The following is a 16,964-nucleotide window of genomic DNA, read 5'->3' as shown; positions in this document are numbered from 1 at the left end:
CTTCAGATGAATTGGATTTTCTTTCTTTACGAAATTCCCACAAAGATAATATTTTGACATCTTTTTAAGACCATAATGGAAAATACTCTTGCTTGGATTTAATCATTTATTGTATATGGGCAGCTTCTAAGAGAGGGCAATATTCTGCAGGTCTTTCTGGGGATAAAATCAATATAAAAATAAAACCCATTACACATCCAGATCAGTGTATTTTGCAATTTTATTTAATGTTAAGCTTTAAAACTACTGCAGCTCTTAATACAAAGACTCATTTTTACACTAGAGGCATGACAGATGTGGGTGTTTTCCAAGTCGTAAAACCTCCGGGGCTGAAAAATGAAGCCAAAAAGTGTCGTTTTCAAAGTTACTCGACCCATAAAATCCAGAACTTGACATGGGAAACACTTGATTTTACATCGTAGACAAAATGGGTTTGAGCTCTATAGCTAATTTCCTCCATAATATGACGGCTGTATATCATGTGCAGTGAGTATTTCCATCTATCCTCCTCTTGTTTCTCCCGCGTATCCAAGCCAATCCAGTGGAGCCTATCCCAGCTGTCATAGGGCGAGAGGCGGGGAATGCCCCGGACCGGTTGCCACTCTGTCGCAGGGCTAACACACAGAGGCAGACAACTCAAAATCAAACCTATATGAATCACCAGTTAACCAAACCCCACTAACTGCATGTATTTGGACTTGTCTGCCCCTCCACCACATTCTTGAAGTTCGCTGTTTGACCTCTCAGGTCATCAGTGGTCCTGTTCTTTAAAACAAGCTGCTGACCTGAGATCAATTACACCTCTACCAAGATTCAAATACAGACCTTCTTGCTCACACAGGCCTGCACTCAGTAGCTCTCATGCAGTAGTTTTTATGTTTATCTTCTGTGTTAAGCTTTTACATAGTTTACATTATATGAGTTTACATATAATTTAATGCCCTATATAAACAAAATTGCCATTGTGAGAGGAGGCAGTGGCACCCAGAGAAACCCCGCACAGACACAAGGAGATATGGTCATCTTATATAATTCAACTAGACCCTGTTGGTCTGGTGTTGTTGGTTTTTTAAGCCTTTTAGATGTAGCCTGCTGGACGGTTAAATCTACTAACAGCCCATCCAAAAGTGAGTGAAATGTTATTTTAAGTCTTTGACTTGCACTGATTAACAGGTATGGCTTGCTAACCAAGCTTGGCAGCCTTTGCTGCTAACTCCATCCTCTCTTCCAAATATGTGGCTCCAAAAGAGGAAAAAGAACAAGAAGAAGCTGGCCAAAATGCTTATATCAGGGCCTCTGATCTTCTTGATGGCTTTTCCATCAAGAAGCCTCTATCAAAAGCCAATTTTCTATACCAGGGATCAAAGCCTTGGGATATTTTTAAATTTCTTTTTATCTATGCATCATTTTTTTTTCAGTTCCTTTTTGTGAATTATTGTATCTGTTGTGACTCCCCCAACGTTTTCTAGGTGAAAACCCACAATATAGAACATTTCCACATGTTCATGCTGCATGTTGGATCCGATACCGCGCTAACGCTAACCTGAAGAAACGATGAAAGCCCTATATGAGGAGACTGACTGTGATGAAAAACACTGCCAGCACCTTGTATGTGTTTGCGCTGGTTTGAAGAGCTTTAATAATCTCACAGATGACACTCCAATAGCTATCACTCATCCTTCAGCTGTTACTTAAGCTGAGTGCGTTTCCCCTTTTTTTGCTGAATGGACATTGTTTTGACAGTGAAAAAATGCTAACTCTGGGAAAGTTCAGCCGAGCAAACGGCGAGCTGTTGTAGTTGGCGTCTTAAGCGAAATTACCAAAGAGGACGAGAAAGGTTCAGCGGGGAGGCGAGAGGGAGTGTGAACATGGAGACTGGCAGAGAGAGAGGAGATTAACAAAATGATGAGGAGTGACGGAGACTCCCGTTTTGTGTTTTCCTTCACGAGCTGCAGAAGATACGGTTCCCTGGCTCTTCTCTCTGAAATGCAGCACGGTCTATAAAGCGGTGCCAAGCGGAGGATCACTCTCCATTCCTCTCAGTTAATCTCAAACCGATCTGAAAATAATGAAGACCAGCATCAGCAGTTTGCTTCTCTGATGTTTATCATAAACGGCTCGCACACATAGGCTTCCACACATAAGCAACTGGTAGACGGCGCATTTGTAGATTGGCGGAGCAATAGTTCTTAGTGATGGATGAGGCGATAGCTGCCACCGCCTGAGCCTTGGCATCATGTGAATAATTAAAGCCTGCCACCGGTGGAACAATTATACGCAGCCATTGAAGGATGAGGGGAAGGGACGAGGCGCGACACGTGGCGAAGATCAGGAGGTGGGGGACGGCGCGTGGTCCTGCTGCAAATTGATTTTTGGTACCGCGGTGGCGTTATCGTGGGTGGTGTCGTTTGAGTCGAGATATCCAACAAGTTGCTGTGAACCAGGCGCCGCAGATGAATGAAGCGATCTCGAGCGATTCATATTAACTCAACAAAAAAAAAATCGCTACAGCAGCCTGAAGGTCAAGCTAGCTTTTGAATTCTAGCTGTCCAAGATTGAAAAGGAAAAGCTGATCTGAGTAGGGTTTCCATCCAGCTTCTTGAGCAATTACTCTCCAAATGTGCCCTTGAGCAAGACGTTAACCCTCGTCTCGTCCAGGGAGGCTGCTTTAATGGTCAGCAAATAAGGACACGAGTCTGTGTGATTTCTCCAGTTTAATGAAAGTAATACATCACACCACCTCGAAATTTACGGGGTAGACTCAGTGCTTAGCTAAAGTAATTCAGTAATCTACATACAGTAGTTGGTTAATCGTTTTCATCCCATTGAACGTGCAGAGAAAAGGTTAAAGGGCCTTAATCTGGCCTCAAATATGGCCCAATCCAGTGCCTTTATTATTAATTATTTCAGCTTATTTTTTTGTTGTTGTGTTGTTAACAATGTCAGGGTGCCAGTGAAAAAGGTACATGAGGCTAGCTTACCTAGAACTGGATGTGGAAGGGTTTGCTTAGACTTTGTTATATGTACTTCACATGGACCATACGAGGAGCTCCGTGGTGTAGTAAATCATACGTTTGTCTTGCATGCAAAAGATCAGCGATTTAAATCTGAAAATCAGAGAGTCGCAACTCCCACTCCCATCCCAAGGCTAGATAATTGGGAGGGTTGCATCAGGAAGGGTGTCCGTTGTATAACGTGTGGCAAACATGCAAATCCATCTGCAGCCAAAGGCAGCTTACATAACATCGACGGCACAAAGTAAACTCCCCTACATGTGTTTCTGTATTTTTTTTCACAAAGAAAATTGCACGTCTTCATGAGGTACCTTTTTAAAAAAAAAAAAAAAAAAAATAGAAAAGTTAGTTTCTTGATAGCTCGATACTGCTGGCCTAAATTTGTGGCATCAAATTGAAAATAAGCTTAACACCAACCAACTGGTAGCAAACGGTGCTCTTTAATATCAAATTAAAACAAATATTTGAAACCCAAATATCTGTTGAGATGATCCAAAGCACATAACACTGTCTGATTCAGAGCAGCTTTGCTTTTATATGTATTATTTGAAATAGTTTAACACAAGGGGCCTTGAGGGCCGGTGTCCTGCAGGCTTTAGATCTCACCCTGGGTCAACACACTAGTTCATTATCAGACTTCTGGAGAACTTCAAGACATGTTGAGGAGGTCATTTAGCCATTTAAATCAGCTGTGTTGGATCAAGGACACATCTAAAACCTGCAGGACACCGGCCCTCGAGGCCTGGAGTTTGACACCCCTGGTTTAATGGTTTCATTATCAAATCTTACATAACTGCACTGTTAGGATGCAGAACTGGTACATAGTTTAGCTCAGCTGCTTATTTTAGTTAAGCTTATTTTAAGTAGGTCATGTGATTTGGATGCGGTGGGAGGTCTGTTGACTCCAGAAAGTTACAGATCACTCTTTGAGGCAAAAAGTGCTGCAGAACTTCACACCGAAGAGATGATTTGACTCATCTTCTTAGCCTACGTATCTCACATGCCTTTTCTCACCTGTTTGGTCATTGGCTTACTGTCCCTGCTGCAGGGAATAAGAGTAAGGCTCCTTGACTCTAAGGACGGCGTGGCAACAGAACAGGCTGTTGGCATGAACATGGGTTCTTTTTTAAATGGCGCACCGGCACTTTTTTGTGTTTGTTTGTTATTGCTCACTTACTGTAGGAGTAGTGCAAAAACTAGCACACCAGGAGGGGAAGATAAAACTGCTCCGAAAGCCTAACACGAGCATGACATAAGTGGAGAAGGATAGGTAAGAGGAGGAAAGGGAAGGAAAAAACAAAAACAAAATGACAGCCTGCAGCTCCTGCCGCCTACCGAGTCTTTAAATCGTTCTATGATCTGAAGAAGAAGGCGAAAGGAACAATGGAAGCTTCAGTTTAATTTATAACAGAGTCATTCAGAGCGTGCGCTTTGATGAGCTGCCAGAGTTCTCCGTGTGTTGTTAGGCTTTTGTTTGCTCGCCGCTTTATCTGTCCATATGTGTTTTTCTGTGATGCCTCGTCGCATCCATTGATACGAGCGAAGGGGAGACATATCAAGTCCCGGTAATAGCAGAGGAGCAGTCGATTTTTGTCCTGTCACTTGTTATACAGTATTTTCTCTTGTTTCAAAGTATTGTCTGCGGATATATTTATTTAATTTTTTTCAGACAGGAAGAAAAAAGAAATGCACACAAAGTGGCAGCTAAATCTGTGGGCACTGCTGTAAATACTGTAGATGCTCAATTTTGGGGGGTTTTTTGGATGAAAAAATAAAAACGGACTTTGACATCGCCTTCGCTCCATATAAGAAAACAAAAAAACATTTTTTTAAGTGTATTTTTCACCTCTACCTTCAATGGATTTGAAACGAATTCTCGGCCGCTTCCATTTTCCCCTCCCCGTCAGCCCGAATGACAACAGTGCTGTATGGACTGTAATTTTGCAGTGGCCAAAAATGGAGCCGTCTATCTGCTGCTGCGGCGGAGATTAAAAGATTAATAATTCAGCCACAGGTCATGAATCATGTTTTTTTTTTTCCTGTATCTTTTCTTTTGCCATTTTTAAGGAGCGCTGTCACCTTCTGCTCCTGCTCAGTGTTCGGTTCTCTTCAGCCGAGAGGACGATTGACTTCCCGCAATGTTTTGATGTGAAGCGTGGGGTCGGGAAAGAGCTTTATCTCATTATTGACATAATTATAACAGTCCCGCACGGAGTCGCCGCGGTTTAACACGAACACGTAAGGCACTTTGTTGAGAGCTTCAGGACCGTGCGTGCGGCCGTGTCTGTCGGGGTCAAGGTCAATCCAATTCCTTTGGAGTGATACAGTTAGGATTCAATTGAGAACTAATTAAATCTCCATATATTATCATCCTTAATGGCGATTTAATCAGAGTGGAACAAGAAAAGAACTAAACTCTGGTAGTTTCCAACCTTCCTTCGCGGGTTTATCCATAACGTGCTCGTGACTTTTCTCACTTTGAATTGTGCACATGTTTTGGCAATGAAAGGACGTCGTTATGGCTGTCACTGGCACTGAAAGCTCCCCTTTCCTCCGAATTCCAGTGCTCGTAATTCTTTAGGCCACTTGCGGCAATCTGTGATTTGAAGTACCCATTCCTCTGTGTCACTCTCAGACTCCCACTTGATGTATATCCTCTGCGCAGGAGCATAGGGCTATAACCTCAAATCCCCCCCAACCGCCCACTCAACTCATATTCACCCGTCCTCTCTCTTACTTCAAATCCCCCTCACCGCTCACCTTATTTCTGTCTCTTTCAGTTGCTGGCTTCGCCTGGACACCTACTTCATTTGGAGTTTCATAGGACCAGCAACCTTGATAATTATGGTAAGCGTCACGAACCCTCCTTACCTCTCCCCCCTCTGCTCATTAACCCTACTTAGCCTGCGGGTCGTCGCTTAAATGGTCCACAGAGATCCCTTTTTAATTTTTTTTTCCTAGCTCCCATCGCCCTCTTCTCTCTGCCCGGTTGAGCATACATGCCACCGCCGGGCATGGAGCCGTCCAGAAAAACAAATGAGGGGTGTAGAGAATATATTGGAGTTTGTCACCCTGCCGCAGTCGCCGGCTGAGACGATTTTGGGGGGGAGTGGGGGAAGTGAGATACAGAGCGATAGAGGGAGAGGGACAAAGAGAGCGAACTCTGCTCAGTATGCAGCGCTGGAGTAATCCGCACTGCGATTATGATTGATTTTGTTCCCGTTCCAAGTCCTACTCCACTACCTTTTTTTTCCCCAACCATCTCTTCCTCGCAGGCACACACTCAGCCCCGGACATAGATGCGTACAGTATGTGGTATGCAAGCACACACACACACGCTTTTTGTGCCTTTCCCAACTAGGACAGGGCCTCATTTTCTCCCAATAAAACAGCTCATTTATTGATCCAAATCTGATGTAAGACCCGCATTCATCTCAGTATTTACACTAATGCCGAGCACTAAAATACTGCTTTGTCACCAGGAGATGCGCTCCTAATTTTCCAAAAACACCAGTCAGCCATGACGCTAAATATCCGGCATTGGCACAAAACTTATAGATATCTTTAACAACAAAGAAAGAAAAAAGTCACAATATGCTTGTCCAATAGGATTATTTCCCGAGAAACGCATCTCTCGCTGCCCAGCCGCGATCTGGCTGTCAAATCCAAACATGCATAATTCACTTTCACGCTCCAGTTTGGCGTAATCATTCACAATGCATCTCTGCGTGCCTCATGACTCACTCCTTTCTCTCTCCGATTTACAAACAAGAATATCCATCTCGTTGGAGAGAAGGCCTCGGCTCGCTTCCAGTTCTGCCCCTGAAAATTTGGCGAGTGTTTGGACAAAGGTGCAATTTTTAATTCTCCTCGTCTTACGTCAGCTTGAACGCTACCTGCAAATCGCCAATGAAATCCACCTAATTGCTGTAATTTGGAGGGAGCCATTCTGAGCAAACCCACATGACCAGAACTGACTCATTTTCTTATTATTGTTCTGACTCAACAGAGAAAATGCGAATAAAGAGACAGACCAGAGTCGATCTGCTTAATGTGGGGTTTTTTTTTTTTTTTTTTTAAATCGAGTAGTCGGATATAAGACCGCCAATTAATTTCCCTCTGTAATCACAGCGTGTTTGACAAACACGGGAGCAAAAGTTCAACTCGCTGAGATGTGCTTGACTTTCTTTTTAAGTTTTATTTACTTGTCTGCTTTTTGAACAGAAACAGGAAAAACAGGAAGTAAGAATAACCATTGAAGTCTGCCGCAGCTTGCGATGCCGTAAAGGCTCAAAGTTTTCTCGTTTGCACAAATTTCATTTATTTATTTTTCCAAATGCAAAGAGGAAAGGACGGTAATTCCCCATGGCTGCCTGTAAGTGTGAATATGATGAGACAAGTGTGAATAAGTCAGATGAAAGGCTCCGCCGTGCAACTGTGCAGCTGCCTCGTCTCACCGATCCCTGTTTAGTCCGATAGAGGTTTCATAGGATTTTGCGCTCTGTTTGGCAAAGTGGGAAACCGAGTCTGGCCGCACTGTTCCAGCTTTGTGCTACAAAGTGCCCTGATTTAAAATGAATGGACCAGTAACAGGAAACACACAGGCTTTGTTCCCATTCTTCTCTGCCTCTCTCGCTTTCCCTTCTCCTTGCCCCCGTAAAAATCCGTCTGTTTCTCTCTTCCAGCTCAACGTGATCTTTCTGGGCATCGCTCTCTACAAGATGTTCCATCACACAGCCATCTTGAAACCAGACTCTGGTTGCCTGGACAACATCAAGTAAGAGCACTCAGATCACCCAGATATCCATTAGTCTCCCAGAAATAGCACTGCTTGTTTTTTTACGGGAGGGAAACAATGTTTCCACGTGAGCGTGCTCGGCTCGCTTCCGACCAAACGTGCTTTTTCACTGACGGCTCGATTGTGTCTCGTATGAGTCGTCTCGAGTTGACTTTTTCCACCCGTTTCCTTCGGTTTAATGAACCCCTGGTTAAAGAGCAACTTTTGTGTGGTACTTTGTATTCAAGGCTCTGTTTCCGAGCAGTTCCCTTTGCCTTGCCTCCACTTTTGATATTTCAAAACCTCATTAAAAGCACTTAAGGTTGCGAACACCCAACCCAAGGGTGCGGAAATCTGAGCTTACAAGGTAAGCACCTCCCATTACATTGAAAGGTTGTGTCAGATGGGGTTAAAATCAAACAGGTATTCTGCTGCGTCTCCATCATTATCTGAAGAAAACTGTTGTCTGCGCAGGAAAAGGCCAGGAGACAATCTGACAGGTGTCAACACGCCGTAGATGAATATTCATTTTGTGTGTGCGTTATGTGTGTTTCAGTCTGTTTATCCTCTAATGCATGGCTGCTTTCAGATAATGTAAAAGCTTCTGGGACAATTATGACTATAACAAAGGTGAAGATTTTCTTTGCTGGTAAAACACTTAGTCTGCAGGTGAGATGAATGACAGTGTTGCAAAGGTAACTAGGGCCAAGTGGAAAAATATTTCTATTCAAATATGATATAAAATGTCTTTAATGCAGGACAAATTCACTGTATCTGTTACTTTCAGTAGTCGTGCATACGGACATAATCACAAGTAATCTAATCATTACATTAGCTAAATGCAACCTCAGATAAGATATAAAATATGATGCATGATCTGATATCTGTGCGTTGGTGTTGTTCCTGGATCATCAAAGCTGATGTTCATCCAGGTTCAACATTGCAAGTGACCAGTCACGTTGTTGTGATGTCGTAGTTTTGCGACGTGGAAACGCCAACACACAAAACCTTAACCCCAACCCCATTAGCATAACCCTAAACACGATCACATCCGAACCCCTAACCTTGACCCTAACCGGCCCATTTTTGGGACTTTTCGTCCTGAGTGCACATCGGTCACATGCAATGCTGAACCTGGACTGACATTAATTGTTATGATTAATGCAAAACACCTACACAGGGGTATCCGATGCACCAAAACATGACATATTATCATTTTTTATTTAATACCTGCAAACCTTGCATTCATTGAGTCAACCATGAAGTTCTCTGTATACCAAAGTGTAATGTTATGACTGAAAATTGGCTCATTTCATGCAAGTAGGCACAGCAGCAAATCTACAACATAATGGCTGAAAAGGGGGGGGGGCGGGATCCAGTAAAGTCCAGACCTCAACAGTCCTCTTAAGGTCCTCCCCAAATGCCTTCAAACCTCAATGAACTGAAGCACAGCTACAAAACAACAAAGTGCTTTCACAATGGTGTGAGAGGCTGATAACGTCACACAGGAAATGATTGCTTCAAGTTATTGCTGCTAAACTTAGCTCTATAAGATATTGAATCACGGGGTGTGTTTCGCTTTTCACACACTGCTTCTGCATTATGACTTAGTTTTTGCTACATAAATAATGTCACAGTGCAATATGTCATGTTGTTGTTTAGCCTGCACTTTCTTTTTACCATAGCTGTATATGCTGCAGTGAAATAATGAGATAGTCTTTTAAGGAGGAGTTCGAGTGCTTGGAAACGGTGAAATTGGTGCGATCAGGGGCAGACACACAGTACAAAAGAGCAAATAAACAAGTATCACGCCAAAAGCACAAACTTTTTTTGTGTGATTTTTCCTGTTAGCACACGCCTGTATTTTTGAGAACACAGCCAATTTATTGCATAGCCAGTTATTCTCTTTTGAGACTGATGCTCATGCATGCAATTAAGCTAGTGCCAAGCTCAAAGCACTGCCTGATCTGTTCCAAGACAACAGTCGGCCGTAATAACAAACAGTTAACTACAACTGAGATTGCATACATAACACAGCTGTGTGTTTGGGATGTATTTAATCATAATCAAAACATGTTTTTGCAAGGGAACATTTGTGACCAGGCTACAAGTTGGTATTACCGGTGCAGAGTTGGCAGTCTTATCAGATACGGTCCTGTATGCTGCACTGCCATGTAGCAGCTCCTGCCCCAACACATGCTCTATGATTATGCATAAGCACACAAGCAAAACAAAGCACAATACATTAAAAAAACCTGCAACATGTCTAAAGCTTTATGCTAATGAATCATGTTGTATAATAACCTGAGGCTGCATTGGGTTATGACTTCTTTCTTGAGTAGACCTTACATGCCAAGTTGTCTTGTAAGGTGCATGCTTAATTTGTGTTGAGAAAAAAACGCCTGGTGAAAATTGAATAAAAGGATATTTTGCAATAGAGACGTAATAAATTATTAAGTTGCATTAAGCAATGAGCCAACAGGACGACTAAAAGTAAACTTGAAAAATATCACTGGCTCAAAACGTACCTAACATCAGACCTCCCCTCCTGTTCTCCCTTCGGGCTCCTCCATGGTTATCAAACTGCATGTTCACATGGCGCCAGAGGATAGATGAGGGCCTCTGCTGCTACTGCCTGAGATTACAACACTGTTAGTGTGTGTTTGTGTTGCACGCAGTAATTATGTTTGCCACAAAAGATGAACTCATAATTCATATATATGTATATATAAATAGTAAAAAGACACCCACCCCTGTTGAGACATGCTCTTGTGTCAATGTGCACTGGTTTCTCAAAAATAATAGGCCGTAGTTTGCTTTAGTGTTTACATGTTTTAGTCTCATTCATCATTAGGTGCATTATTTCATTACTTGATTGTAGAAGTTTCATGCGCACACAGAAAGTTTCTGTATTTGCACTGTAGGGTGACATAGCATTTTCGGTCATTGCTTTTGACGTAAGCTCCAGCTACCTGGTGTCAGGGCAGGCTCTTTGCACAGATGGTGTAAAGTTGTTTTGCTGCCTGTATGCTATGATGGATAAGGGTCTCTGCTCTGTTTTTGCTGTCTGCCTCGCTTTTTTTTTAAGCCACTCTGGACACATTAGTCTGCTTTATGGCCGTGTTGTGGCGGTTTTTTCATGGCATCACATCACCGGTTGTCTCAGCACAGTGGCCCCTGTCTGCCCCGCTCCTCTCAACCAAGTGATACACACATTTAAAAAAAGAAAAAAGGAAAAGAAAAGAAAACAATCTTCAGCAGGCTCGATACGGCAGCCTTTGGTTCCGCCACGTCAGTCCCTAGTGTGCCAATGTGCTTTCATATCACAAATTCACTACAGGATTTCTCAGAGCTGTGGTTTTTATATGCTGCTTCTTAGCGGTGCCAAAAAATGTAACCTGGACAATAATAAGCTTTGACTAGTTTTGTGAACTCTGCGAAGTAAATTATTTGCCTAGATTTGAAGCTGTGTTTCCCGACTGTTACCCTACATCAGTTCCTCCTACGTTTAACCTCAGCAGTCTTATTCTGGTGTTTTGCATTAAAAGGCAATGTCAAACATGAGCTGCTACATGCTATGAGGACTTATTGAAGTTGCTATTTTCAGTGGTTTAGCTAACATATCTGCTAAGGTTAACAAGGTACCCTACTTAGTTATGCTAAGCTATCAGTACTAAGCTTGGTTAAGAGTGAAGAGTAAAGCCCCATCCAAGTTGGAAGTGATCTGCTTGTAGCACATTGCTTTGTAGCTGACAGGTGTTTGTTAATGGACATCCCAGTCAACTAGCTTACGCTACAGAAGCGGCGTGTATTCCCTGATGGTTTGGTGAGTTGTTGCTGGCTGTCACTGTTTGAGATTAGCCACAAAGAGCGTGTTGCACCAAAAACCTCCTTATGACTTTTGGTTTGGTCACTTGCAGATTGCTGCAGTTGCCTGAGACACAACTTTTACTTTTGAAGAAAGCTTGCCTTCCACTTTTTATAACCACATAGTATCATATTTGGTAAGTGTTTGCAGACCATTAACCATCTACAATACAAACTACAGGCGACCACGGATATCTGCTAGCAGCTAAAGCAATCACAAAGAGGTTTTCAGTGCAGCACCATTTTACCAGTTTCGCCTAGCAATAGCAGGCACCGTCTTGCAACCTCTCACCAGGTAATGAATTTGTGTTTACCACCCTTAATGGATTCTTCCTTCAATTACTCATCTCAAAACTGGGAAAAGTTAACTATGGACCCACTCACTTTGCATTACTGTTATTTCGCAAGTCACTGAATATCACTAACATCCTAGATTCCTCGTAAGAACAAATAAAACTATCCATTAATCCATTAGTCTCAAATAATTGTGCTGTTATAGCATAACTGGATTTCTAACACATTCAGTAGCACTGACTCTATGTACGTATAATTCCTCGTGCATTCGCACAGTATTGTTGTTAGGTTTGATATATCATTTTCACAGTGCTGTTAGAGTTAGGGGAATTATTTCCAATGAGCGGTGTCACAGGGTAAGTTTAATAGTGCATCTAGTAATGCAAAATTGCAGACTAATGCATGTTCACCTAACTAAGCCTAACCTTGTTCGTTTCTCTTTATTCTGCAATCCTTTGTCAAAGCTATAACGAGGTTTCTATACTTAATCCAAACTTGACACCTCCTGCAGCGCCTTCATGGTGAAAGCCAATCAGTGCCACCTCATTTCTCCAAGTGTTTCAGGATTTTCTTGTTATTTGTGTTGGCAGCTCACTTTTAAACGTTGTAACATATGGCCTCTTTCTGTGTCCTCCCAATCTTATGAAGAGTGTTGGGAGTAGGCTCACAGTATGTGTTCTGCTCACAGGCAGATCTGCTTCGAGAAGCCGACATGCTTAAACAATAGATTCTGCACATTTACTGCACGTTCACACCAAGACATATGCGTAGTATGTGTAAGGAGAGGCACACGGCCAATCTCGAACATCTACTATGAAGCACAAATGTGCCATGTTTCAGATATTTGGAGAACTACAAGCAGGACACCTGCTGCCCACACAGACCCTGTGCCTAGCCTGCTCAGCCTGGAAATGGATTGCTGATTACCAGCAAGTACATCGCTGACTATAACACTGATCGAAAATGCTTTAAAAAGTAAATACAACAAATGATTCAATGTGATTTAGTTCATCTTAAAGTTTGCAGTAGGTAACTACTTACTACTCAGTAAGACGCCAGCATATTATGTGACCACTTATGTACATCGGCCATTTTTCCAAAGGCCAGATACATTGTGTAGTTGGTTCTGCATGAAAAATATTGATTGCTGTGGTCCTAAGTGTCACGTGATTTATAACACTGCGCTCTCCTAAATGTAGCAACCCACTGACCTCCTCAACCCAAGTCTTACCGACTCGAAAACACTCTGCAGTGTTGGCCGTTTGTAAAAGAAAAAAAAAAGAAAAAGAAAAAGAGATGGATCTGTACAGCTTTTTGTCAGCCGTCATTCATCTGATGAGGTTTTTACACCAACATCCATTAGAAAACGCTATGAACACACACAGAAAACTGGAATTAGGTGTAGGCTACTGTGGGCTTTTATATACATATATATATATATATCCAATGCTTTTTTACCTTTAATGATCTATCAAGGTGAGCCGGTTTTAATGATTGATTGATTGATTGAATCTTTATTTTGAACATGTTGAAAAAGTATAAAAAAAAAAAAATAGAATTAAAAGAGAAAAATGAACAAAGCAAACAAAAGGAAAACGAGCAACCACAACTCCAAATAACGTCCATGTTCAAAAAGGAGCAGGAAGAAGCATAAGCTTATTTAATCCCACCCCTTTTCCACTATCTAGTATCAATAGACTACAGAAATACCTCCTTGTAATTACATTATATGTTATGTGTAATTTTTTTTTTTTTTTTTTAATATATACACATATATGTTTCTATCTATCCATACCTACGTATATACACACATACGCACATATACACATTTTCAATAACCCCATTAACACCTGAAGGATACACAACCTACAATTTTATATATATTTTATATATATATAATGTATATATACATACATACACACATACATACACACACATACACATACATATATACCCATACCAACAAACCCGTGCATGCGCACACACATGAAAATATTAGACAAGAACACCCTATCAAATCTCTACCTTTTCCCTGTACCCTGTAAAAACCATATCCTTAAACCGCTTTTTAAACTGCGCCATGCTTGGACATTGCTTCATATCTTTACTTAGTCTGTTCCACAGCTTCACTCCACACACAGAGATGCAAAAACTTTTTAATGTTGTACGGATACGAGGATGTTTTAAATTTAATTCCCCCCTCAAATTGTATCCCCGTTCCCTTTTAGAAAACATGATCATGATAGCATTGGTTAATTAAGTCAATTTAGCCTAGCTTAATGAGCTATGCCTTCTTTAGTTTCATCTTCCTGCTATTTGGTTCCTCTTTATGGCTTGATGTCATGTTTTTTGTTCAGATTTCATCATACTGCCTTGTTTTAATATGAGTGTTTCATCTCTGTTTCACCGAGTATCTCTTTCTCCCTCTTTGCTTTTCTTTTTTTTGATTAGCACTCACATCCTGCCTTTTTATCTTATGCCGTGTTTATCTTTAACATCTTTCTGTTTCTCATCTTCTATTTTTTTCCTCCCTCCTCTTCATTTTAGCTACCGTTATTATGATGGATGTGTTATTGTAGAATGGCACTGGTAAGATGCAACATTTCTCAGAAGAGGAGTAGAATAGAATTGATATCGTGTTTGATGTGGTTTTTTTCCCCCCTCCTCACCCCGTAATGGAGACAGTGGCTGCTGCTGCCCCGTGATTCATGGATTGCAGCGTGACTTTTGCACCGATGTAACTTTGAATACCAAACTTACTCTTGAATTGAGCTTTCTTAGAAGATGATGGACTGAACATTTTTAGCTTAGCATAGAGTCCTCCCAATTCAGATAAGGAGCTTCAAATGAAATATGCTAATGCTGTGATGTAAAAGATTAAAAAAAAATGTCTGTGCCGTCATCAAAAACTTTGCGCTATTGATGTCTTAAACATTTTTGGGGTGATTTGCATTTAGAGCATACCTTTGGTTAAATAATTAACACCCCTGTTGGCCTGATCACGGCACTTCTTTTTCCTCTCCCAGAAAGAGCCTATGAAATGACTTTATGTAGATTTAAAACAAATTGAATTGACCAATTGCAATCTCATGCATAAATGATCTGTGACATTGCAATGAATGGCACCTCTGCAAATTAAGTCATTTGGAGGGAAATAGGTAATTTGATGTCACAGACTGAAATAGTTCTCTGCTTAAAATTGCCCCCCTTTGGCAACAATTAGTACAATAAAACCTTTTTTTGGAGGGAAAGTGCTGAAAGCTGTCTACTACAGCACTCAGTATATGTATTATATATTTATACGGGCTTTTGTACGGGCTTTGTGACGACCACAATTGAGCTAAAGTGCATAAGTTGCTAAAATGCTAAATTTGACACCCTAAAATGTATTTAAAGCATTTAATTACAATTATTCCTTTACGACATAATTAGCTTTGTCAAATATACTTTACATAAACTATTTTGAAGTTAATGATGCTGAGAATATGAGCAGATCAGTAAGTGATATTGTATTAGTAGATTTCAGGCTACAGTTCTGAATGGGGCCTAAAAAAGCTGAGATGCACCCGCTTCATTTGTAAGTGAGCTGTTATGCTTTTCAGCGACTGTAATGCAGTCTCAGAAGTTTTGCCTCGAGGCTCCTACTATGCAGCCCTCAAAATCACCCTCATATTTTTATCTGATAACTCCAGAAGAAGATAAGCCGTGCCGTGCTGATATGAGTCGTACCCTCTTCATATCCTGTCCTCTCAACGCATTTCTTATGACCTCTTTTGTCTCTATCATCCGCTATCCCTCCAACAAAACTCCCACTAGTTAGAGGACAACATTTTGTTCTTTTTTTGTGTGTGTCCATTGCCTGTGTTTCTGTGTCCAATCTGGGGGCAATCGCCTTGATAAAGTACCTTTCCCACCAGGTCATTAAGACAGCCCTGGGAAAATTATGTTTAATGGTTGCTCTGGTGAATTCATAAATCATTTATTTCGCTGCGCACCTGGCCCATTTATAACCGCTTAAATGTGAAGGTCTGCCAGCATTTATGAAGGGAACTAGATACCTATGCAAAAGAGATAATTATTGTTAACATCTGTAAATCACTAACAAATCCGCTTCCAAAATGTGGAAATGTGGAAATGTATTGGATTAATGCAGGCTAGCATCAATCCCATACAGGCAAGCAAGCCATCGTCCTTCTCGTTGTGTTGTTTCCATCTTCATTTCTAAATTTTTACACTGGATTTATTGCCACATCTTTGTTTATTTATTTTACCTCTGCATTGCTTTAATATGTGATTTGATTCATTTCTGTCTGTTCTCTAATTTATTTTGTTCTCATTATATGGCTCAGCTATCAGGATTATGAACCTAAGATGAAGTAAGACAAAATTGGAATGGCCCTTTTTTTCTCATAATGCCATCTTTCATTTACTCCACCACAAATCAGCACCCAAATCCATCTGGCTGCCTCCCTGAATCATTAACATGATTTATAGTAGAGCACTCAGTCACATTGAAGGCCACATTAGTGTGCACAAAGTACTCTGATCTTAGATATACATAGCCTACAGATGAGACAAAAACCTAAACCTGAAAACTAGCTAAAAGTGGCTAAAAAAAGTGAGTGATAAACGAAAGTAACTATTAAGCAGCTGAAAAACTAAAAGTGAAAGATGGAATTCTACTATAAGATTTTTGTATAAAACAATTTAATGATAACTAAAAGTAACCATCAAAATTAATGGCTAATGGCTAGTTAGCTAAGAATAGTGATTGTATGGAAGAACTAATTTTCTGAAAGTAACTGATTGGTAGCTAAAAGTAATCAATAAAAAGTTGAAATATAAAGCTTAAGTAATGGCAAAAGCTGAATAAAAGGTTGAAGCAGTTTAATAATAGTGAATATATGTTTAAAATGAATTGCTAAAAATAACTAAAGCTTAGCTTCATAAGCTAGCTAAATTAAAACAGATAAAATAGCTACATGCACTCAATGGCTAAAACAAATGGAAAG

General features: G+C 40.9%; 1 protein-coding gene across 14 annotated transcripts in view; it reads left to right on the top strand.

Moving 5' to 3' along the window:
• The window catches only part of LOC147335858 (adhesion G protein-coupled receptor L3), a 264,385-nt gene that overhangs the window by 228,848 nt on the left and 18,573 nt on the right, over positions 1–16,964 (top strand). For 8 of the 14 annotated variants that reach the window (XM_086283022.1, XM_086283038.1, XM_086283063.1 and 5 more), the window contains 4 exons: positions 5,795–5,861; positions 7,700–7,791; positions 14,500–14,541; positions 16,302–16,328. In XM_086283022.1, coding sequence (XP_086139148.1) covers positions 5,795–5,861; positions 7,700–7,791; positions 14,500–14,541; positions 16,302–16,328 — 228 coding nt within the window. The remainder of the gene's footprint in view (positions 1–5,794; positions 5,862–7,699; positions 7,792–14,499; positions 14,542–16,301; positions 16,329–16,964) is intronic. The other 6 variants (XM_086283121.1, XM_086283081.1, XM_086283055.1 and 3 more) reach the window with 1 other exon arrangement.

Source organism: Aulonocara sp. 'chitande type north' Nkhata Bay, linkage group LG3, assembly GCF_057382095.1.
Source record: "Aulonocara sp. 'chitande type north' Nkhata Bay isolate Kocher_YH1m ecotype deep benthic linkage group LG3, A_spYH_male_GT1.1, whole genome shotgun sequence".
NCBI lineage: Eukaryota > Metazoa > Chordata > Actinopteri > Cichliformes > Cichlidae > Aulonocara > Aulonocara sp. 'chitande type north' Nkhata Bay.
The sequence above is the reverse complement of the archived record's forward strand: the minus strand, read 5'-3'. Positions and strand labels throughout refer to the sequence as shown.